Source organism: Cuculus canorus, chromosome 6, assembly GCF_017976375.1.
Source record: "Cuculus canorus isolate bCucCan1 chromosome 6, bCucCan1.pri, whole genome shotgun sequence".
In the NCBI taxonomy this organism is placed as follows: domain Eukaryota; kingdom Metazoa; phylum Chordata; class Aves; order Cuculiformes; family Cuculidae; genus Cuculus; species Cuculus canorus.
Genome location: NC_071406.1, coordinates 10,644,626 through 10,669,147, shown reverse-complemented (window position 1 = coordinate 10,669,147; position 24,522 = coordinate 10,644,626). Strand labels below are relative to the sequence as shown.

Genomic DNA, 24,522 nt, shown 5'->3' with positions numbered 1-24,522 from the left:
CTTAGGAAAAAAAAAAAAGCCCTTTTTTGCCCCTTTTAAACCCTTTCTAGACCACAGATACAGGAAGAAGGGGAAGTTACATTATTGCCATTTAACAGATGAAGCTTTCACTACAAGGAGAACCTAATCTACTACAGTACGAATTTTAATTAAGTGCTCCCCTCTTGCATGGGGCTCAGCAAAGCTCTCTAAACAAGCAGAGTCTCATCACCTGGATCCCAAAGACAACCTGTTTCAAAGTTACCATACCAACAGCCCACAGCCTTTCTGGGCAGTTTGCAGTTCACTTTGTCAGATGTCTCACTGTACTATTACTTCCTTTACTGAAATACAAGTTAAGCTATTGAACAAATAATCTCCATCCAAATCGTAACATACAAGAACATAAAAAGTTGAGAATGAACTCATGTTCCTTCTTGCTAACAGTAATATTGTGGGTTCCTACACACACAACATAAGCAAAATTAGTATTACTGATTATTTTCTTCAGGTATACACTGTTGTTTTCCACATGCCACAAAGGAAGTGCTTGGTAAAAGAAACCTAACCACGAAAGAGGCAAACATTTTGTTGCAAGGAAATTGCCAAATCCCAAAATTTGGGAAGTAGAAGGTAAAGTTACACATTTACATGTTTGAGAATGCTTATGTCACCTTACTCCTATGGATCCCATGGAGCTAAACTGGAAGATTTAAGTCCAAATATTCTATTCTGACAGGACACAAATCCATACATGCCCCACTTTCATTACAGCTCTGCCTCTGCTTTCATCAACAGCTAACTGCTTGGGAACTTACTTCTTTAAGGAAATATTTAGTACACCAAGGTGTTTCTGTTTCAGCACGAAGCCGCTCTTCATTCCTTTGTCGTTCTTCAAGGGCTCGCTTGTGCTCCGTAGCCTTATCAATGTCTCCATCCCGCAGAGACTCCGTTACGTGCTGCCACAACCTCCTTCAGAACAAATAGTTAATGTTAGTTTTCGAGAGTTTTCTCAGCCTGCCACCTTCAACTACAGGACCATTGCAGGCAGCTCTTTGGGGACAGGAGCACTGCCTCCATTTACACACGCAAAACCAGCGCAGGTCAGAGCATGATGGTGCAAGCACAAGTGGAAGAGCTCACAGCCAAGTCTTACAGCTAGGCTAGCAATGAGGAGCTGATAGGAATGGCGGCCTACAACAAAGCTGGGGAAGGACTTTTTAAAAGGGCATGCAGTGGTAGGATAAGGGGGAATGGCTTCAAATTGAAAGGGGAAAGATCTAGACTAGACATTAGAAAGAAATTCTTCACAATGAGGGTCGTGAGGCACTGGCACAGGTTGCCCAGAATAGTTGCAGATGCCCCATCCCTGAAAGTGTTCAAGGCCAGGCTGGATTGGGCCTCGAGCAGTGTGGTCTGGCGGGAGGTGTCCCTGCCCACTGCAGGGGTGTTGGAACTGCATTTACGGTTGCTTCCAACCCAAACCATTCTGTGATTCTATAAATGGGTCTGAGGTCTTGGCTGTGCCAGTCTAAAGTCTGTTTGTGTACCCTTTAAAGTTGTTACAGAAGTGACATTCAACAAGCAATTCCTTATGAAGGGCGTCCTTTGTCAGGAGCTGCACAGCTGTGTAGTTGATGGTTAAAAACAAAACAAATAAGGAAATTCCATTCTAGCAAGCATTTTAAGAATTCCTAAGACAATTCTGTCCATGAATACGAGAGACAAGATAAACAACCATCTGCCTGCACTTATTTTTTGCACTTTTCATTATGCACTTATTTTTACTTTATTCACATTTATACTTGCAGGTTACTGAAGGCATTCACCAGGTTGCTTAGGACAAGAAGAGTTAACGCAATACCAAACACATACTCTACCTAGATTCGAATGGTCCTTGTTTCTCAAGAGGCCGGACTCGTTTTCTTGTCACAGACAGCTTTGTCAAGTCCACACATTTTGTCTCCCCATTGCTGTAGGTGAACTCAAGCACACTGTTCCACTCCCCTTGCACTCTGCACACCACTGTGTTGGTTGCGTTCTGCTTCACTTCACCTGTGACTCTAAGAAAGCAATTTTTATTTTTAAAAGGCCATGACTATTCCTTGCATAATCACCCAACTTCATTTTGAACGAGTTTGCAAACTTGTCACACTGTCTTGAAAAATGCTAGTGATTTGAACTGCATTTGTACAGAGGTGCTCAAAGAGAAAAGCGACTTTCACTTGTTGCTCTGGTTCTCCTCATGTTACCCAGGAAAATCCATTTTTGGGCTTCAGCTTAAAGACGTTTCAAACCTTTCAACACGACTGAAAATGAAAAAAACTAACACAAGATGGCTCACATGCAGTAAGCAGTTGATCATTTCCACTTGAAACACATCAGATGCATAGTTCAGACTTAAAAAATAAAAAATAAACTTTCTACCAAGAATGTATCTCACTACCTGCTGGCACTTTATCTCACATCTTTACATCTCAATGCTCTCCGTGTGTAGGTGGTCTCATTTTTATGTTGTTCACGGAAGCAGCAGACACAAAGGCAAACAGCAAGGCAGGAAACTAAGAATCAGGAGAACTGCTTTTCTTTCCTGTCTTTCCCACAGAAATCTCTGCCAATAACAAGATATTAAAAATGTCTAATATGCAATATTTCACTCAAAATGTTGCACGGGTACTCAAAAGTATCACTATAATCACACACACTGATGTACATTTCTTTTCTCAATATCAAGACCTGCCCAAAGACCTTCCAACACTCACTTCATCCTGAACCAACGAGTGAAAGGCTGCTGAGCACAGCTAGGCAAACAAATTACCACCCTCAAACAGAATTTTTTCTCCCAGAAAGAAACAACAGGGTCTGCGTGCCATTAAAACAAGACTGGAGACATTCTCACTTGTAAAGTGCTGCAGGATTCATGAAGGACACTATCTCCAGCTCCAGTTAAACTGCAATTACCTGTACACAAACTCTACAACACACCACTCTCTGGCTCCTCTTCCCACAGTTCATGTAGGAGTAGGAGGCAGCAGCCAGGGCTTCTGCCACATCTTGCACATGCAGGGGCAGCTGGAGCCACATCACGGTCCAGCAGCTCAAACCTAATTTAACTTTCTCAGAAAGATCTTTTAAAAAATCCATCTGATAAGTATGTGACGCTCAGGCAGTCTTCCATTATAAAAATTTATGATTAATTCAAGAAAGCAGGCCAGAGTTGGAGCAACACGAGCAATAAACGCATGTGTATATCACCCTATTAAGCTTCTTTTTGTGGAAGTTAACAAGCTCTAACAACTGAAAAAACTAAACAACTGAAAGTATAGACAATAAGCAAGCAGCCTTCATTTTGTGCTGCTTTTTCACCCTGTGACTGCCACACCTCACTAAAGCTATTTATACATAGGGAAGTCCCAGCCTTCCTCCCTGGAGATCTCTGAACAGACTGAATCCACGGGACATCAGAGACCAGTCCCACTAGATTTTGCAGTTACACCTTCACAAGTTTAAAAGCTTAGTTTTATCAAGTGCTGTTTGGTTACAACACAATGCTGACATCCAGCGTTTTAAGATTTATCACAAAATTACAGTCTCTGCTGTATGTTAAAATAAACAAGGTTGTACCACTCACTACTGAGGTGCTACATTAAACTCTCATTACAGCCTATATATCTTCAAGTTGCATCGCTCTCTGGCACAGCACCATATTGCAGATGGGAATATCTGCCTGAACTATTAGTGGTAAAAATCTGCTAGCATTTATTTGTAAGCTTGGCATGATTGATACATGCCTAGCATTATCATCATCCTCTGCATCACGCTAAAGAGGTACAGGACCAAGGAGCCAGTATCCAGCTGAGGTCTAACAACAAGGGTCACTAAAAAAAAAAAACAATCTATAACAGTGCCATGGCAACTCAGTTGGGCTCTGCGTAACCATGGCAACACTGCTGCTTCTCCATCGAGAGATTCTTTTGGCAATGTCCAATCATCACCATGTCAAATTTTCAATAGTTACAGTACCTTGAACGGATCTGCCTTTAAAAAGCTTCTACACCTGTGACTCATTTCAGAGAGAAAAACAACAAAACAGTTCCCAGAATTAAACTACTGAAGTAAAATCACATCCTATCACTTATTTTTATGGCACAATAGGAGCTACTGCAAGATACATTGTAATCAAGAGAAAGAAAAATCCCAAATGATGCATCACTTTAAAATTGCCACAAATGAAACAGAGCTACATGCAAGCTTCAGTTCTTCAGATGCCATTGGTGCAGGGGAGCTATCGTTGCAAGTTAAATTCTAAGCGTGTACAGGAATCTATGGGCCAAAGCACTTCAGGATGGAAGTTCTGGTAGGGCTTCTCATTTTCCTTTAAGAACTAAATACAGCTTTACTCTACTGCTTCAGAAGAGACTTAGAGAAGACTGCTGAGTTTTTGCAACCTTTGACAGCAACCCACGTTTAAGAAGTTTCAATAGTCTAGACTGTTACATATTGCATTATTATGTCCAATATATTTAACCTAAGAAAGGTTTGAACAAGCACCGTCCAGTAAACAGCTAAGAGCAAAACTACGTAATTTTCTCCTTCCTCAATTAACTGTGTCTATATTAGCACAAGGCAACAGCAACTACCTTACTATAAAACATCTAAAAAAATCAACAATAGTGAGTCTCAAAAGCTTTTGCACCAAGTGTGCCAACAATTCCTAGAATCTGTTACAGGTAACACCAAGCAAACCTTCCCTGTATCTTCTTTCTTTTATCTGTTAGCTTTTAGACACGCATACACGTGAGGAATTACCACCACAAGAATTACCATTTGTCTTTAAAAAAAGATTTTTACCTAGAGGTAAAGTTGCTTAAACTTGATAGTCTTACGTTTCTTATACAGAAACCTTAAGACCAATAGGTAACATAAGACTATTCACTAATGTTTCCTGCAGTGCAACCACAATGCGTGTTGCAATCAACACATGACCCCATAAGACAGCAAAATCAATCTCATTTCAAACAGAGCAAACCAACTTCTATAAGAAGTAAGAGAACCTGTGGCAGCCAGGAATAAAAGCCAGAAGCTCTGTACTCCCAATAGTTTGAACCAAGCCAGGCAAACACAGAACTTCCTTGCTGTCTTTAAACGCAACCTGATTTTTTCTTGATGATCATATAAGCTGCAGTTGTCTGGTTATGATATGGTTTAAGAGTACAGTTAAGACCAAGTTTTTACAAGCTATATTTTCTCAGGACTATCTAAGGATTATGATTCAGCATGGAGAACAGGGAGTTCTAGAGTGCACACTACAAGGAAGTAGTATGAAATAACTCAAGTCTTCTCACCGATGCAATTTGCCACCATAGAAGGGTTTGGTGTGAAAGTTAATACTTGCAGAATACCCAGTCTTCACACAGTTAATGTTGACTTTTCCTCCTAGTTCTACCCAGGGAACAGTTAAAATCGACCGAGCATATGCACAAGGCAGAGAGAACGTGTATTCTTCCCCATGTTCCAAGAGACTTAAGAGACCTGTGTGAAGAAATAGAAGAATCTCTGAATTAGCACCATTTTAGAAAAGACCAAAGAAGTTATTGAAATAGATATCCAATACTACATCTGACTGCTTTTCCTCAACACACACCCCAAATCCATGAAAGTAACACTTATTATAGATTCCAGATACAAACATTTTCCTGAAATTACTAACCTGAGTAGCATGCACTTCGTTTCTTTTGGGAAATGATACTTATCCTAATAATATTGCTCCATAAAGTACACCCATTGTGCTATGCAACATACAGTATATAAAAGGGCTGGTCACTCCTTATTGATGGTTCTGGAGAATGGCAATATAAAACTTATGCTGCCAAAAGGAAATAATGAATCAACACCCCAAACTGCAGATCCTGAGGTAGGCTAATATTCCTGTTGTGTTTTCAATCTCTATAACACATCCTACTGTACGCAAGGCAGGTGGCAGAGACACACCTCTCTGCCAAGATAAACCCAACCCTTTCCTGACAGTGGCTTTTGCAATACATTCCCCAAATTCTCATAAAAAGCTATTTTTTTCTTTGAGTTTTAACATGTGTGGGTTTGATTCCTATAAAAACACCCCACAAGACCTACCTCTGGCTGTTACAAGAGCACAACACAACACCTGACTGCTGCCTGCGTTAACCCACGCCTCTGTAGCACATCACCACTGCACGTCTGATCCAAGTATGAAAACACCTGAGAAATTCTGAAAAGTGATGGTATGATAGGAAAAATGCCCTAGAGGAGATATCAGCTTCAGTAACTACCCAGGACAGCTAAAACGTTTAGATGTGCGTTCCAAATCCCCTGCCATGCTTGCTCCGCTGTCACATACCTAAGTTCACATGCAAGTGCCTGGAACCCCCCGTTACTGGATAATATGCATAGAGGACACAGAATGGGAGATGCTGTCTCATCTCTTGTAGTAAAAACTCTTAAGGGAATTTACAGTTACCCTGCTCTGCCCCTAAAGGATCCAAATTCTATAGGTAAAATTAGAACCTGCCTCGTAAGATACATATGTTCAACATATGAAAATCAAACACTTCTATTTAATAAATACCTGATGCAAATCAGTTTGCTCCATGTTTGTAAACTGATAAGTATGGATGTTTCCAATTACATCAATTGCCCTTTGGTTTAAAAGTCAAACTTTTATTTCCAAATATGACCCTGACTTTTGCCAAACCATAAGCCTATCTATTTCTTTTCTCCCATATGAAAACTTGCTGCCTACAATGAGAACTTGTAGTACCTTCTGTACTTTGTAAGCAGTGAAGCATACCAAATGACTGTATGCTCAGGTTTACAAATCAGAGATTAGAGGGGAAAGAAAACAGAAGTACGTTAAAAAAAAATCTGAAAACCAACAATAGCAGCTGACATCTCTGAAAGCAAATATTTTTTAAATGCCTTTCAGAGAAAACTACGATGCATTTATTCCTGCCAGAGGAAACAATATCAAACTTCCTCTCAAACTAATATTTTAACAACTTTCTAAAACAATTAAAGGACAGAAGTTACACTTACCCTCACCCACCATTGTCACTCCTATTGACATTCCTAAGAATTTACTTTTTGTCCAGACATGGGCATTGACACACATCTTTCTCTCTACACATTCAGCATAAAACCCTGAGACAGGAGGATGGTGGGACACTTGCTCGGCTACAAATTTTACTGTATAGTAGTCCATCTCCGTTTGGCCTTCTAGATCTCTAGACAGAGTTACTTGTTCTGAGGGAGAGTGAGCAGAGAGGTTACTGCCAGCATCAGTGGCTACATTGCTCTTCGGCATCCTCCAGGAGCAGTGAAACGTTTCCCCGATGATTGGATTGTATGGTTTCTTTGCAATAGCTCCTTTGCGACCTTCGTGAAACGAAGTGAGATAATACTCTACAAAGCGGATCATCCTCTCCTCAGGGGTAGCGCCATTTGTGATTGCAATGAAGAGATCTGGATGGGACATGAAGTCTGCATACATCTCCAATAACGATCGCTTCTCTAAAATAAAAGTGGGAAGAACCACCTGAAATAAAAGAAAACCCAGAAAGCTCTAGTAAATAAAACAAGGAGACAGGCTTTTTTATAAGGCAAGTTTTCCGGTGGAAGATTCTGTCCTGTTCCAGACACCAGACTTTCAGACTGGAGTACCTTCTCTCCCTTCTAAGATGTGAGCAAAATACAGTGATCACAGGTCCCAGAAAAGCAATTTGCAAGGAGAAAAAAAGCCCAGTAAGTACTATTAGGACTAAAGAGACTGAGCATCCCTCAAAGAACACAAGAGCTGCAAAGATGCGTACCATATGTCAGTGGAAGAAAACAAGCAGAAATAGTTCAAACTACAGTATGGTAGATTCAGAGTAGAGGTTAGGAAAGGTTAGGTCTAACGGAGAAAAAAGCAGGCAAGCTATGCCAGTGTTCTTGAGAGCCTGCAGAATCTCTCTCACCACAGCGACTAAGACAGGCATCTACGAGAAACAACATTGTATAGGTTGATCCAGTACCTCTGAGCAGACGACCTTATACTTTCCCGGTTATATTTACCACTACGAAAAACAGTAGTCCTGTCTGTTGCTGGGCCAAGAGCAACACTATAAAGTAAGAAGCTGTGGGTATCATCTCTTTTTTTCTTCGCTGTAGTGGCAACTAACCTCACACAACTAACAGCTGTGAAGAGAATTGCTGTGTTGAGACAACAACAGCGTCTCTCAACCACGACATCAAACCCATTTAATCAGCTGTATTCAAAGAGGTAGAGCACAGGCATAAGACTCTTAATACATACACAAGTTAAGCCAAATACACCTGCCACATTGTTGTAACACCAACCTGGAATATTAGAGTTGCTTTTCATTTCAGTACCGTGGTATTTATGTTAAATACAATTCTAACAACTTCATTATCTGTTTTGAAGTCAGCCTTGTTGCATGTCAATGCTTTGCCCACTGTGAACTAAAAAGAGTCCTACAAGCACAGTCACAAGTCACAACTCTAAGACAGACTTGACGATTTGTTCCAACCAAGACAAAAAGATAAACCAAATCCAATCTTCAATATAAGTGAAATTATGACTTAATTCCCAATGAAGCAGCACAATTTCACGTTTGGCCTACAGGCTGCAGTCTGTCCATACCACCTTTTTTCTTCCCAAGTTGTAAAACATAAGTGCCACAATACAAGCGTTTCTAGGGGCCAACTAGCTCATGCTCAGAAACACGTAGCATGAAAAAAAAAAAATTACAACCCACAGTGCCAAGAGGGAGCACTTTTCTCATTCCATGACACTGTAAAATCCATTTTTTCTTTAAAAGCGTCATTACAGGAAAAAACTGAACATAGGCTGGTAGCAGCCCGATTTTCCCAGATTCCTTGCCCAACCTGTCTCATAGCAACTGAGTGTTAATTTCTCAAAGAAGAAATTTCAGATCTGCACTGAAGTACCAAACCAAATCCTCTCCAGTGTAACTTTGTTCCTCCTTGCTACAGCTCTGACCAAATGCAGAAATGAGAACAGGACAGAGGCATAAACGGATGCCTGAGGATAGATAATGGGGAATGAAAAGACAAATTCTTTTCAGAGGCAGCATGAATACGGGTGCAGCATTATGCAAGTTGTGTGTAAAAGCATTTGCAAGCAAAAAGAGATCACAGAAGGAAAGCAGGAAGACAAAAATACGAGAAGACTGTAGAGAACAGCACAGAAGGAATAAAGCACAAACACATTATAGGGAAGCCAACTAAAACACAGTAGAAAACACAATGAGAATGCAATAGAAAAGATGTAGCCAGTTGCATTAAAGAAAATTCACTCCCTCAGCACATTTCACTTAAAGCCTGCCTCAAACTGGGACACTGGATCTTGGGACCAGAAGCTGCTACAGGGCACAATTTCACATTAAAGTCAATATTGTTCAACACAGGAGTGCAGCTTAAAATGGCACTTCACTGTTACTGCAGCCAGTCTTCATGCTTCAAGTACTTACTCGTGTTAAGTCCATGCCGAGTTTCAGCTGAGACAAGAGATGCAAGATAACACTACGCTGTTCTTCCACGGCTCCTAGGTCATCTTCTTTATCATCACAGATATCCTCCAGCTCCTCATCTGGATTTATTTCTTCAGGTTCCTGGGATGACAGCCATAAACATCAGCTCTACTGGCCAGACAATATCCAAAAAGAACTTCATACTGTATTTAACTGTCCATGCACGAAAAAAAGAATAAATAAACCTCCGCAGAGAGCTACACAATGGAATCTATCCCTAAGACAAACAATAGTTGAAGAACTTAAAGGGACATTAAGATGACTCAGTGCTGATTTCAGCTGGAGGATTCAGGCTAAGATTTTGCACCATCTCTCACACAAGTCAAGGAAAAAAAAAAAAGCTTACAAGCAAGCCTGACCTGCTTTCCTGTAAGTTCTGAAAGCTAAGAGAGGGGCAAGGTCCTAACACGTATGTGAAAATAGTGAAGAAAAAGCTAGGAGCCTTCAATAACACCCCTCCACCTCCACACTACTTCAAGGCTTCCCAGTGTTGCCATCATTACCCCAAAGGCTGTAGCAAACAGTAGTTCCTAGCTATTTGCATACTGTCATGCCCAACGACAAGCAATATATGTACCTCCAGGCCAGTCTGCCCAAGCATTATGAATGTTGCTGCTAGCGCCAATACATAAGAGAAAAGGAAAACAACACAGTAACTTGGGGTAGTTTCATAAAAACAACAACAGAAACACACGTGCACACCACAGACACAGGTTGTCTGTCAGTGTAACTAAAGCACCCAGGCAGACTAGCAGAAATATTAGCACTGGTTTAATAACCGCTACCCTGCAAGTAGAAAGTCGAGCACTTCAGGAAGATGGGGTGGCGGTACTCCTTGGGTACTGAGCAGCTTCCTCCCACAACAAAACAGCTGGAGGGAGGCAGATGCAGAGGGGAACAGCACTCAATGCCATAGGAGGGCAGCAATATGCAGCTGCCTAAGAGAAGCCCTTTGTCCTGGAGCAGCTGCCTTAGCTCAAGGCAAATTTATCACCACAACCACCAAAATAAGGTGGCCAAGCTCTTACACAGAGCTCAAATCCTGGTGAAAACTGCAGTATCACACAAGTGACTCCTTTCCAAGGATTCTACGCTGTTCTGCTATCGTAAACGAGGGAGCTGAAAATATCAGAGGAATGATAAAGACTAGTCATATCCCAAATACAGACACTGAGATACATAAAGCACTTGAACTGTAACCTGCTTAATTACTAGAAGGAGGAAAGAACTGAGTGATTTATTTGAAAGTTCCTGGTTGGTTTGTTTGTTTAATTTAGTAACTTAATTTAGCAACTACTCAGATACATTTAAAAAAAATAAGCTACAGCAACTGAAAGAAAAGTGTTTTCCTTTTTGATTTTGCTATAAGATAGCACAGTGCTGTTGCAGAGACGTGCAACAGCACATTACCTTTTCACAGTGATGCTGTCTCATCCAAACAACTGAGTGAAACTAGTACAAAAAGAATGTAACTATGATTTTCTATCTTGGTTAGGAAAACATGTTCTTTATCACAATCCCTGCTGGTTTATTACTTTAATATTTCACACTTCAAATCAATTTCGAACAGTTACAATGATATAGACTGTAGTTGTATTTCAAATACGTTAGGCCATCCTGAAGTCAAGTGATGAGGGTTCTTCAGATTAAGAAAAACAGACACAGCGAGAGCTAGAAAAGAAACATGGGGAGATTTAATAGCTGGAGATCAGCAATTTTGTCTTCCATCTCCTTAAGTAGTTCTTCCTGGGACTATGTTGAGAGCATCATGAATTCTGTTCAGGTTTTTTGAACTACAATTTGCAAAAATGCAAGGGAATACTGCCTATTTCTACATCCTACATTACCAGCCCAATCAGCTCCCTCCGCTTGACAGTTGTTTATAGAAAGCAGGAAAATTTACCGAAGAAGCAATTAGAAAGTTTCATCTACCACAAATGCACTCACTCTTCCTCCACACAGCTGATCAAAAAATTGTCATTAAATAATTTTCACATAATAGGACTGAAACATTTTCAGATATTCCTCAAAATAATTCCCCACAGAAACGGGATGTTCACATTACCTTACCCTTGTTAGCTGGCAGGGCTCTGCAGCGGACTGCTCTTCCCTGACAGAGGCTGGCTTGTTTATCTCTGCTGGGAAATTCTGAGCTGCTCCATTTTTGAAGTGGTTTGTCAGAGATATCTTCGGTTCCAACCAACTGATCGTTGTCCCTGAAGCAAAAGAAAGTTTGCGCTGAAGCTTGCTCATCCTATGGAAGGTGAATAAGCAGTAGTTTTCACAAAAGAGCTAGTTTTTTTTAGCAATAAGCCAAAAGCAGACAATTCCTCCTGCAGCCAATCCCTTCAGCAGCCACTAAACAAAGGTGGTGCTATGAGACACCACCTTCAGTGATCATTAGCACAAACACTGCAATTGGTGAGCTGTAATACATGCAACTTGGACTGGAGAAACTAGTTAGTGTCATGAAAGGTGTAATCAGACACTACAGGAGGAACCCAGGATCACACAAACGTTGAGTAACCCTCACCATTCTAAAGATTCTAACGATTCTATCAGAAAAAGCCCACCACTTATCAGCCTCTCAAACCCAGCCCAGTTCTAGGGTAAAAAGAGCTAAAGCGGAGAAAGTTTTGTTGCCAGTATATTCTCTGGAAAGGGTACTTGTCTTTTCCCAGCTGCAAAGACAGCAAGCACACACTGTTGAATAAATGATAGGTGCTAAAAAAAATAAAAAGGCTGCAGGGCTTGGAAAGCTATTACCCACCTGATGATTCCAGCATCTCTAGTTACTCCCAGCTAATTTACCAGAACAGATCAGATTACTCATTAATAACGCAAATGTTCCATTCTTTTTCAAAGGCTAATGAACATGCAGGTGACTCCAATCAGTTTGTACTGAAGGATACACAAACTGATCAACCATTTTGCAGACATAGACATTATTAAGAAACCTAAAATTCTACCACCACACAGTAGTCTCCTGCATCCAGGAACCTACAGTAGTGTGTCTGCTGTCTCTTTCTATACGTTTCAAAATCCTTTATTTCTAGGCCTTTGTTACCTGGAACTAGTTCAGATAAACGGCAGCATTTCCACCAGGAAAATATTGGAGAAGGAAAAAGTCCAGCTTCACTAGTAGGACAACACAACTTTTTCTGCAGCATCATAGTTTATTTTCATCTAGTCTACTACTCATGAATCCATTACAGAGTAAGAAACAAAAATCCCTCAGCAGTTTCAGCTTTTTAAACAGAAATTTCAAATAAGTATAATAAAAAAGATGCTCAGAGGGTTACTGTCCCACTTACCTTTGGAAAAGGTTTTACTCTTTTTAAAGATTAAAACCTCTACTTGCTACCTGCTTTCTGAGTTGCAACTTTCAACACAATCTCTAATTGCACTTTCTAGGCTGTACTTAATCCACATTCACTGCCTCCAGATTAGCTTCAATTTAACAAGTAGCCTCCCTTCTATACTCCCTATCAGCCACCTTAAAATAACCTTATTTACTATTATTAAGCTCCATTTAATTTTTGCTGTTAAATTCTAGGGTTTTTTTTAAAAACACAGCTGGTAGCTTATATCACTTAATCCTTGTGAGTGGACAGGATACCACCTTAATGCTTCTCTCCACTGGAAATTCATATTCCAATCTCTTCTCAACTATTCCAGGTAGGCACAAGCTTTTCTCTTTACCTGTGATCTCCTCCTCCCTAGAAGCTGTCATCTCTTTTTATAAAGAGTTGTCGGCATTGCCCTCTGCTACAACACAGGCTGCTCCGAGTCTATGGTCTTCACTTGTAACGTTTGTCTTCAAGCTGCAGTTTGGTGTTGCAATTCACTTACGATAATGAAGTACTACATTTTTTTTTTTTAAGGTCTAGTACATTTAACCACTTTTGACTTGAATTCAGAAAAAGTTAACAGCTGCAACTTTCCCATTCATCTTTCCATTTGTGATTTACGGTGCACCTCGATGCAGTGGGGGCAGTATATTCACCCTTCTGTTAATTTTCTTATTTTCTAACAATTTCTAGCAAACTGGCACTACTGCATAATTTCTAATCCTTGTTTGTCAAGCTTAACGAGCACATTATTAACAGTCAACTAGCACTTTAACAGACAAGAAAAATACTTTTTTGCCACACTTCATGTTGAATTTTATGTTCTTTAAGACAACTCTCCTCTTCATCAACTCCTGCAGTATTTGAGTAAGCAACAGCCTTTATTCTTTCCATACAAACTTCTGAAGCTTGCAGAAAGAGACTTCACTAGCTGAATTGGAAGAAGAACCGCTCTTGAGTCAGGAGAAATCCAAGGTAAATGGGTTAAAAAAAAAAAGAACAAAACACAACCCCAAACTCTCCCAAAACAACTCTCTCTACAATCCTTGAAAGGAAGAAATGTATTAGGGTGTTTCTAGAAAGACCACACCAGTAGGAGAGTTGAAGGCCACAGAAAAGTCCACACATTCTTTGAATGGTCTGTTTTTAACTCTGGCCCCAGCAACACATCATCCAATCTGCTGCTCCTCCCCTTCTCCATCCATCTCTATATGATACCACCAGAAACCTTTGAGATTCAGACACCTTCAAGTAATGTTTTTAGATTTGGGCATTAACTGGTGGATATCAACTAATAGCAGTCAGATGAATTAAGCTTTTCCTTACATACATTAAAAAATTAACAACAAAAAGTACCAAAACCGCACTATCTTCTCCATTACTTACTACCATGGTGCTCACTGGACCTTTCTGATTTCCCCAGAGACCATAATGGGTCAAAAAAACCCCCACAGGGAAAATGCCAAAAGCCAAGATGCTGAAAATGCCAAAATGCCAAAACAAAAAGACTTCTGACTTGCATCCCCACAGTTTTGCATCAATAGTTAAAAAAAAAAAATCACAGGGTATAGGAGGAATTCTTTCAGTGTTAGTAACTTCGGAGCTCAGACAAGGATTTGGAAGGGTGCCATCTAGTTTTTCACTTTTCAAATGAAATTTTGAACTGAAATTCAGAAAAAAAAGTTCATTCATCCTATTCACATGTTCTCTTTCACTGCCTATGGTGATTCAAGAATCACAGACTTTATATCTATAGTTTTAATACTTTTATACAACATATTTTTTCATCTTAGAAGCTAAACTAATTACCGGTCTGAAATAATATGCACTGGCAAAGCAAGTACCACAAATATGATAGGAATATGGGAAAGATAAGGTAAGAGACAGCTTATGAGTTTACTTTGTTACATACTTACCATACCCACCCTATCTGTTGTGGAAGCCCTTGAGAACCCTTAAAAGCTTTTTTCTCAGAAAAAGCCATACAGTAAACACATTAAAAAAATCATGGTAAGATGCAAAAGAATTTACAGACAGGAACGAAGACGCTCTAGTTCATGCACTACATACAAATTAGGTGGAACAATTTTGGTAAGCACTTACTTGCACAGATCGATTGTGCAGACATAGAAGCATATTTGGCTGCTGTCTCTGAATGCCTGTTATTCCACACCCATTAAGAGTAGGGTTTGGGGGTTGTGGGTTTTTTTTATTTGTTGAGGGGGTTGGTTGTTAATAAAAAGATTTATTTATTTATTAAACATTTAACCAATTTACATTTGCTTCCGAGTCTGTTCTGGCCTCAGAATACAATGCAACACTTATCTCAGCCCGTGTTTTAGACTAGGATGTTAACTCAAAATAAGAATACTGATATATAAGCAGTATTAAGAACAAGCTGTGCAAGAGCACAGCTTTGCATTTTAATGCTTAACTAGAAACGAAAGGTGAATATATATAAATACTTAATAGGTATTTATAGAAAAAGTCAGAAAAGCATAACATTTGACGGAGCTGTACTGGACACCACATATCCTAGCACCTACAGTCCCATAAAATTTCCCCTCTGCTATTACTCTTCCTGAGAAGCTAATTATATCCCAAAGGCAGTCGCCTCATGGTGCCTCATGTACTTTATTCTGTTGCAAGATGCTCTACAATAGCGAGATGTTACATTCATGCAGCCATTGCCACAGACTTCTCGACAGAATTAGAAAATGAAAAAAATATACAATATGCAGAGAGTTCTATGTAACACCAGCAAGTCAGACTCTGGAAAGATTCACAAGAAACCAGGCAGCTGGACATTTTCTCTGCCCATGTGAAGCTGGATTTAGTGGAACAAGGATTTCTGCAGGAAGGGAAAGACTTGAGTTTGTTAGAGGTCTGCTCTTTGTGAGCATCTATACCCACCTGCTGGTAAAGATCCCTTTTGCTGAGAAGCATGCTGTAACTGGAGAATATGGAAACAGTCATTTAAGCAGTTCATGGTTGCCATGGAAGTTGCTTTGAGCATTAACAGGTCTTGATCCAAGGATGTAAGATGACCGGAGACAGGAAGGCATTCTATGCTCCTGATCAGGTCTCTCTGCTGGCCCTCAGCCTGAGACATCATCTGTCAAACAAACCAGTCATTTATGAGGCAATGGAAGTGTGTTGTGCAGTTTGTGTATAGCTGTGCACGCAGACAGATTCCGAATGACTTAATGGCGATAATAAAACTACAAGGCAATAGGTGTGCGTAAAGTTATCTGCCCTTTATTTCTCAACACAGCTACTAGTCATTAAACACATGATAAAGTTCCCACGGCAATACATGGCACCTTCCTAGCAAGCAAACGAATATCAAAGTGACTTCAAAAAAAAAGAAGCAAAGAGGAACTTGAACTTGATACTCGTTGCAGTAAGTATCAAACATTTTCATGCCTGGTTGACAGGTATGGGAGCGGGGGGACACATGCACGCTCACACTGTACGAGGAGTAATTAAGCCATGTGCTTTGCACACTCTGGAAGAGGATCTCTATCTGTGGGTGTCAAGATTTTTTCACTCCCTTCAAGAAGAGATGTAGCCCTTTCAAGGAAAAGGCCTGTATCACTCAGTTTGGCTCAAAATATACAGGATTCTCATTTACTGTCTGCACTGCCAACACACTTAGGATCACTATCTCAGTGCTTGCTTTGCAGAGGGAGAAGGAAAAACAGCAAAAGTTTCACCTTTGTTATGTGTTCAAAATACAGCTTTCCTGCTGTCATCTCCCTTGCTCTCCTCCAAGCTCCCTTCATCCTTCACAGAAAGCTAAGCATCCCTATATCACAGAAACACCAACACATATGCTACCCAAAGATATAGTGGCAACACACACCAGCCATCAAGCAGCACACTGTGGTCTTCCAAAAACCCACATCATTTCCTCTTTGTACTCAGAAGCAATATATTGCCAGATTTTGAATCATAAGGATGACAACAAACTTCTATACATGCTAGTCTCTTTTCTTGGAAGGTACAACAAAGGGCAATTAAGTATAACAACTAACTGGACAGCACTACTCTGATCATTCCGGCAGTTAAATGTAAAAACACATTGATTTAGCTGAGCAGAATAATTTCTTTCAAGAATCAGATTAATTCATCTTCCTAATTTTTTTTTCCAGCATCTTTGCCCGCAATCAATTCCAGGAACTGATTTTAAGGTTTAATGTGAGAAATACTTCAGCAATACGTATTCATCCAAGTTCATGGTATGCAGCATTTGGAACATTTTAGGGCTTGGCTACAGAGCATGATATGGTGTGAATTTAGAGAGCAAGTGGAGTTAAGTGTGCAAGTTGGCCTTAGGGCATCTCAAGAGTGACAGGGCAGAAAGCTAGTAACACAGTTAGTCATACAGCCTTGCCTATGCAAACCCACCATCTGCTATCAGAACATCTGTCTTATTTTCTTGCGATAGTCATGATGTAAAGTCTTATTCAAGTTTTTTACCAATACTTCAAAAAACACTGCTAGGTTTAAAAAAAAAGGACACAGATAATTAGCTGACAAATCACTACAGCCCTTCTGGTGATCTTCATTCTTAGTAATATTATGTGGCAGCATCCAAGCACTTTGTTCCAGGATCAGGCCAGGCTGGGCACTGAAGTTCAAACAGGCACACTTCTTTCAAAGAACATACTTTGAACAGTCTTAGTTTTTTCCTGCTCATACACTCAGATTTGTAAGGAAAAAACAAACAGTGCTGGGGGAGGAAAATGCACTGTGATTAAAAACTCAGAATCTAGTGCACAGGCCACAGCTTTCACTTTGCAAATACACAAGCACCTGCATTTAGTGCAAGTCAGCATAAAGATCCTTTTAGATCTTCTGTCTTGCAAGGTATCCAAGTCAGCAGTGTGACACATAACTGGCCAAGAATACACGTGGAAGGGAAAGGGACTGTCAGAAGGACCAGCTACAGGGCTATTCACAGGGAAACTGGAAAAGATCACCATAGAGCAGATCCTTTGAAACAGAAGCTGGTTTTCCCACTGGTCCTCAAACTGAATTTGTAAGTATTCCAGCTCTATTATGCTCAAGGCATGCACCTGCCCTTTGTTATTTAAAGTAGCTTAACTATATCTAAAAAAAAAAATGTAGGTATTGTATCCAACAGGAATTTTAGCTTAAAAAAAGTAAGGAAACTGACATTCAGAAAACCTACCATTCCTGACAATTGGTATGTACAGGTCAAAAAGTTTTTAACTTGACAAATAACCGTGCTGTGTCACTAATCTCAGTAACAATCAAAAGTGAAGACGAATAGTTTTCTGCTCTTTACAATGCTAAGAAAAATCATTCCACTTCATTTCCCATCCCGTAAGAATCTCAATTAGAGGATGCAAGCCAATGTCTCAGTGCTCCATCTCATCTTTCCTCCCTCGAATTTTGAATGCTACCTTGAGAATTGAAAAGTCAAAAAGTTAGAAAAATAACACCTGAAGCATTACCTCACTTAGACAGGATAGCTTCTCAAACACCAACACACACCAGTGATAAACATGAAAGCTAAACTGCTAAGATAGCTATAAGCACCAATTCTGCAATTAATGTCATTCTGTAGTGTTGCTGAGGTTCTCTTCTCATATAGGAGGGAGGAAAATGCAAATACTATTTACTATATGTTTTAATTGCTGAACCACACTAGTAGTAAGTTCATCACAAGTAAGAGGCAATGAGGAATGAAACTAAAAAGCAACTACCTTTATAGCTTCAGTTTTAAAATTAAAGTAGGAGAAAAACTTCTCTTCAGAGAATAAAGCAGGTGAACCAGCTCATTAAAAAAAAAAAGCCACAGGATGCCAGTTGAAGTTTTCCTGGGTATCTGACAGGACTTCACAGGTCTTTGCATGAGGAGTACAGCAGACTTAACCACTATCAGGGGATATAAACAGGATGGCAGCAGTTACCCTTCTACAACACATCTGCAAGAACACTCTGCTGTGGCCAGACTCACGGATTCTCATCTCTGAAGTCACCTTGTCCAGCTTACTGAATAATTATGCTCCAGAACTTGATTTAAATCAAGGAACAATGACGATGGCAGCACAACATACCAGCGAAAGTATTTTCAATACCAATTTACAGCTTCCCACTGATGAATTTACCACAATGCTCTGCCACATATTTTAAGGTTAATGACACTCAATACGGACCACTTTTCTGTCCCAGTTTGTCTAAGTTCAGCTTCTAACTACTCACACTTCCTAGGTCCTTGTCCTTACATGCAAAGTTCAAAAGCCTCCATTAGAAACTTATTTTTGCCCAGAAACATATCACACTACACTAATTACACTAACATTAAAATACTCATCAATATCAATACTAGACCTAAGTCACATAGGCTTGTACTTCAGCAACTAATTCTGTTTCAGTGTTAACTTTAGATTTGCATGATCTATCCTCTAAATATTCACAAGTGCAATCAACCAGTCAATCCATTCTGCTAATCAAGACAAAGATAATTATTTCTGATTGTTTCTAAACTACACTACACCCGAACATGTAGTGAAAAAAGAGTACTCCTGGATTGCTTATTTTATTTTCTTCTCTTTTCAATCACATCCATCCCTAGACAATTTGTCCACATGAATTAACATACCAAAAATAGTTATCATTCTTAAATATCAATCATGAGCAAATTCTAAGTCATAGGAGATATAAGGACAGTTTAGTCTATTTCTCTACAGCTTGACACAGGAAGAAAACAACATATGATACAGTAGTATCATAGTATGGGATGCTGTACTTCGTTAAGGATATTCCCTTGTCACCTGTACGGCTAGGACTCTCCAAGACAAGAACATGGAAAATTCTACCTTGAGCACCAGGATATTATTCCTGAGCACAAAAGCCACATATACACCACATACTTCTGCAAACAGCCAAGGACATGTCATTCGAATTAGAGCCAATGAAGAACAACAGGTTTCTTCACAATCTTTAGAATAATAGGACAGTGCTTTCAAAAGACTATTAGATAACTTAAAGCATACAAACCTCTCTAACATCTACAAGGTGGTCTGGCTGCATAATTGGAACTCTTTTTCCAGCTGGCAATCTGTGATGTCCAACACTGAAAAAGGAAACTGCATTTTGACTGGGTCGTCTCTGCAGACCAGGGGAGTTGGCACTTCCTTGAGATGCAAGAGAGAAGCTGCGAGATTTCAGAGGAGGGTTGTTCTAGTAAATAAATAAGCAAATTGAGAAACATTTACAATTAATTCCTAAAACTAGCAAATATTCTAATTTGAAAGGTACAGCAGAACAGTTTAATCCTTATTATTTTCATAGAGCAAGAAGAAATGACAAAGCCCTAATAAATTAGGCACGATTGCTAAAAAAATATTTTGAGCTATCAGCTCACAGTTGCCCTGTTTTATAGTCTAATTATGACCACTCTGTGAAATGCGACAAATCAATACGTATCAATGACTTCTCTGAGTTGAAAATTAGCCCTTGATTCCAACAGTACTAGAAATTGACTCCTAACAGATCCTGCAAGGATCACATTTAAGAGAATGTGATTTTGTTTAGAACTATTCATTGAACTTCCCTCTTGCAACAAAGCCAGTTACAAGATGTTGATCTCACCTTAAAAGCAAGGTTTTATGTGGGTATCAGAACAGATTTTATGATAATCAGAGGTTCTATGAACTATACCCACAACTGCCACACGGTTAGCAAACAGAAGCAACAACACTCAGACTTGCATCTTGGTGATGACTTGCACCGCAAACACAGGAACAGATCCTAAATGTATTTGTGGACTACTGAGTGGTTTCAAAAAAAGTAAAGGTTTAAATAAAATAAAGTTCTCAAAACAGAAAAGTTTCAGTAGCACCCAAGACTTTTTTTCCTTACCCATTAAAAAAAATTCAAAACCACTGGAAACACTAGGCTAATACTTTTGATCTTTCAAGCTCTACCTTCTGTTCAAACATCTGCTCACTAGTACCTGCTCAGGGAGGACTGTCCAGCTCTTCCGGGGCAAATTGAATTCACTTTGCTCCATTCCTAAAGCATATTTCTATTATAAGTCAGTTATCACTCAGAAAAATGTTTCTTAAGTTTCAAGCCCAACTACATGCCTTTCTGTAGTATTTACCTTCAATAACAGGATAGCTGTATTTGCAACTACCTCTATTACCAGCCTAAATTATTTTTGCCCACGAATATATCAGTCATACGATACCTTTCCAATAGCTTCCGTGTGATGCTGTGTGCATATCTGTAGCCTGCTAACCCAGTGTTGCCGCTCTTTAGCATCAATAGCTAATAAAAGCAAACCAAGAGGATTACATAAATGAAGACATTTTTAATTATGGGCATAACACTGCTTAATTCTTCGAAACAGACAGAAGATTTTAACAGTACAAGGCATTTTTTATCTAAAGCTTTCTCAGCTAACCAGTAATTAGCTATAACACTGAAGTTCAACATAAGTGGCATGAGCTTTTGTTTGTTTTCAAATTTCATAACACAGAAACACCTTCAAAAAACAATAACACCCCTCACAAACATTTTAATCTAAGAACACAACCTTGTTTACTGAAATAAGGGTAAAGTACCCTGAAAATGACAGTGATTCCTCAAGGGAAAAAACACTAGGAGGTATTGGCCCAGATTTCTGTAGCCTTCTATAGCCACCACAGAAAGGCTAACATATTGAACATTGGGAATTATTCAGTTCTCTGCAAGCATCAATCAATAAATAATAACAGTACTGCTACCTACACTGATTGGGAAAACTCTGAATTGCTACAGTTTAAGGACGCTATACATGAAGGTTAAACTCCATTCTACACATTTTCAGTTCAGTATCTTCTGGAAGTCATCAAACCCAAAGAGTATGGCACCATCCATAAAGAAGGACAGCTCCCGACTGAGGAGGAGGATGAAAGTTGCACATATAACTCTCATCGCAGCAGCCTGCCAAACAAGTTCTCTCCCTTTGGCCACATAGCCAAGGCCAGCAGAGCAGCCACAGGTGAGAGCCAGGAGTGTCCCCTAGTGGAACAGTCCCCTGCGCAGGAATCTAGGTCCTACCTCTGAGTTTATACTGCTCCCCGCTGGCAGCATTTACTGTGAAGGTGTGAGAGTCTTCATCACTGGGTGAAATGACAGCTCCGGCCAGCTGCAGGGTACCCCTGGGCTTTAGATGCCTAGATTGCTCATTCACAAAGTACTCCAGCAGGCCAGCATCATTGTTTAGAACAAAAAACCTGAAATGATAACCAAGCAAATACACTAAATAAAACCAGCTCATCTTTTTTCAGGTTTTTTGGGGGGAGGGGATGGTGAAGGGGCAGGCAGAAGTCAAGACGTTCATTGCAAGCTGGCCCATTAAAGACTTGAGTCAGTACAAGTCCAAACTTATGAATTATGTCCCAAACAAGATTGGACAAGAATTAAGTTCTTACGATTTTTTTTTCTCAAGAGACCAGGGATTGCACAACAGAACAGCTGTGCCCACAGAAGAGGGCTGTTACAAGAGTTTGGGAATTAGAAGAATATCCTGAATCTCTAAGGCTTAATGCATCCTTGAACCACTCAAAACAGTCCCATGTATAAAACAGATGAGACAGACCTGTGAAACTGAAGCAATTCCAGAATTAAAAAAAAAATTACAGGGACTTTATGCTTCAACTATTCAACAGGGTTTAATGTTAAGTGTATTAACACAAGTCCTTGCATGGCAGCAGCAGCACAGGAATGTGGCCAGTGTAGTATGCTGCTAAGGACTTGTCGCTCTGATACTAATTTGGTTGTGCTGTACTGATCTAGGAACAGCAGTAAGCAGAAAGCCTGACCAGAAAGTTTTACCTCTCAAAGAAAAACAACTTATTCCAGGGCAAACAGACATCCTGAACAACCAAAGGGAAAAGCTTGCTTGAGTCTGAATTTTGAGTAAAGAAGTTTGTGTTTGTTTTTTTTAAATAAAAAAAAAAAGCATGATTTGGCATAAAGCTGAAGACTCAGCACCGAAAGCAAAGACAATATTTTTAGTGGAAAAGGAGGAAAAAAGTTAAGGCTGTACATGCTTTTTACACATACCAGCATAGTTACAAGCCACCATGAGTTAAACTGCTTTGTACTTCCTATGCATTCTTTTTTTGTTATCCCCGCCTTAAAATATTTATTTTTTATCTACTCATTAGCTTAATCTATACTGAGAAATGCATAAGACTCTAGTTTGCCTAACAGAAAAAGGGAAATCAAGTATTATTAAAAAAATCTGAAATGTTCGTTTAGATTCTGCAAAGACCAACAGTACTGAAAAAGCACCATAAAAGACTTACCGGTATTGCCAGCCAGTGACAAGATTGGTATATTTCATTAAGTAGCCATAAATATTTTCCATGTGATCACTATTAAAACAAAAGACAGTAAAAAAATCAGAAAATATCAAACAGATTTTAGATCTTCCTAGTTTTTGATCATCATTATCCATTCTCAGCAAATGAATTTTCATCTTCATTTTTAGAATGGCTCTCCAACTTTAATAAAACCACCAACACTTAACAAGATTTTCCAACTCAGTTTCTAAAACCATTTCTAGACAGTTTAATCAGACTTACTTAACTCCAAATAATTTCAAGGTATAATTAGTTTCACCAATACTTGAGGTTTTCTCAGCAGGCACTTCTGGACACATCTGTACTAGTTTTGGGTAATTAAAGACTTAGTAATCATGCTGCTCCTGTTCCCTGCTTCCTCTGCTAAGCAAGCTTTGTATTTGGGGACTCCTGAACAAAATTACCTTTCCCTAGCTTATTAACAGACTCTCAATCGTGTTCACCAGCCAAAACCAGTTCCCTAGGTATTCCTACATCAATGTGGCTTTATTAAACTTCATGCCCAGAGCCCTTCCTGACTACACTAACAGGCACACTCTTGAGCAGATGTTCTGTAGAACACAACAGGCAGGTGCAGGTCACATCAAGGTATTCTGAAATGTAAAATAGGAGCCAAAACTACCTCTCCTCTGGCCTGGCAGGAAAATCGGGTAGTTTCAAAGCCTCATCTTGCAACATCCATCAAAACTGAGAACCCACTAAGGGTGTTCATCACAAAGGCTTAATATGACTACAGGCAAAACACATTGCTATTTCTGAAAAATCAATTGTCCTACATAAGGCTTCCGAGTCTCATGGCTATGAGCTAATCATCTTAAAATTAAAATTTAAAGATCTACTTTATACTGTACATTCCCATAGTTCTAGAAACACCACTGCAATGCCCTCACCTCTTACAGTTGGGCACAATCCTATACTGAAGAACACAGGATGGACAATACAGGCCCAGCATGATAAAAAGGTCTCAATTATTCCACTGAAGAATGGAAACAATAACCCAAATATAAGACACTACTTGCTTTTTAAAAGAAACGTATTTAAACCATTTATTTAGTTTTAAATAAAAATTTCTGTAGCTTGTAATATGCTGAAGATTGAATGAAAATTATTCACACACTGCCACACAAATCAATGCCATATCACCACCATTCACTAATACTATTCAAAGAAGAGATGCAAGAATGTACATTTTTTTAAAAAACAACAATTTCACAG

At 39.5% G+C, this 24,522-nt stretch overlaps 1 protein-coding gene across 1 annotated transcript in view; it reads right to left on the bottom strand.

Annotated features, from left to right (window-relative positions):
• Positions 1-24,522, bottom strand: part of OSBPL11 (oxysterol binding protein like 11) — a 41,923-nt gene that overhangs the window by 2,390 nt on the left and 15,011 nt on the right. The window contains exons 2-12 of the mRNA XM_054069624.1: positions 23,251-23,319; positions 21,998-22,173; positions 21,144-21,223; positions 19,949-20,131; positions 15,830-16,031; positions 11,637-11,782; positions 9,507-9,647; positions 7,051-7,549; positions 5,325-5,511; positions 1,860-2,042; positions 798-951 (exon numbers count right to left, since the gene is read on the bottom strand). Coding sequence (XP_053925599.1) covers positions 798-951; positions 1,860-2,042; positions 5,325-5,511; positions 7,051-7,549; positions 9,507-9,647; positions 11,637-11,782; positions 15,830-16,031; positions 19,949-20,131; positions 21,144-21,223; positions 21,998-22,173; positions 23,251-23,319 — 2,020 coding nt within the window. The remainder of the gene's footprint in view (positions 1-797; positions 952-1,859; positions 2,043-5,324; positions 5,512-7,050; positions 7,550-9,506; positions 9,648-11,636; positions 11,783-15,829; positions 16,032-19,948; positions 20,132-21,143; positions 21,224-21,997; positions 22,174-23,250; positions 23,320-24,522) is intronic.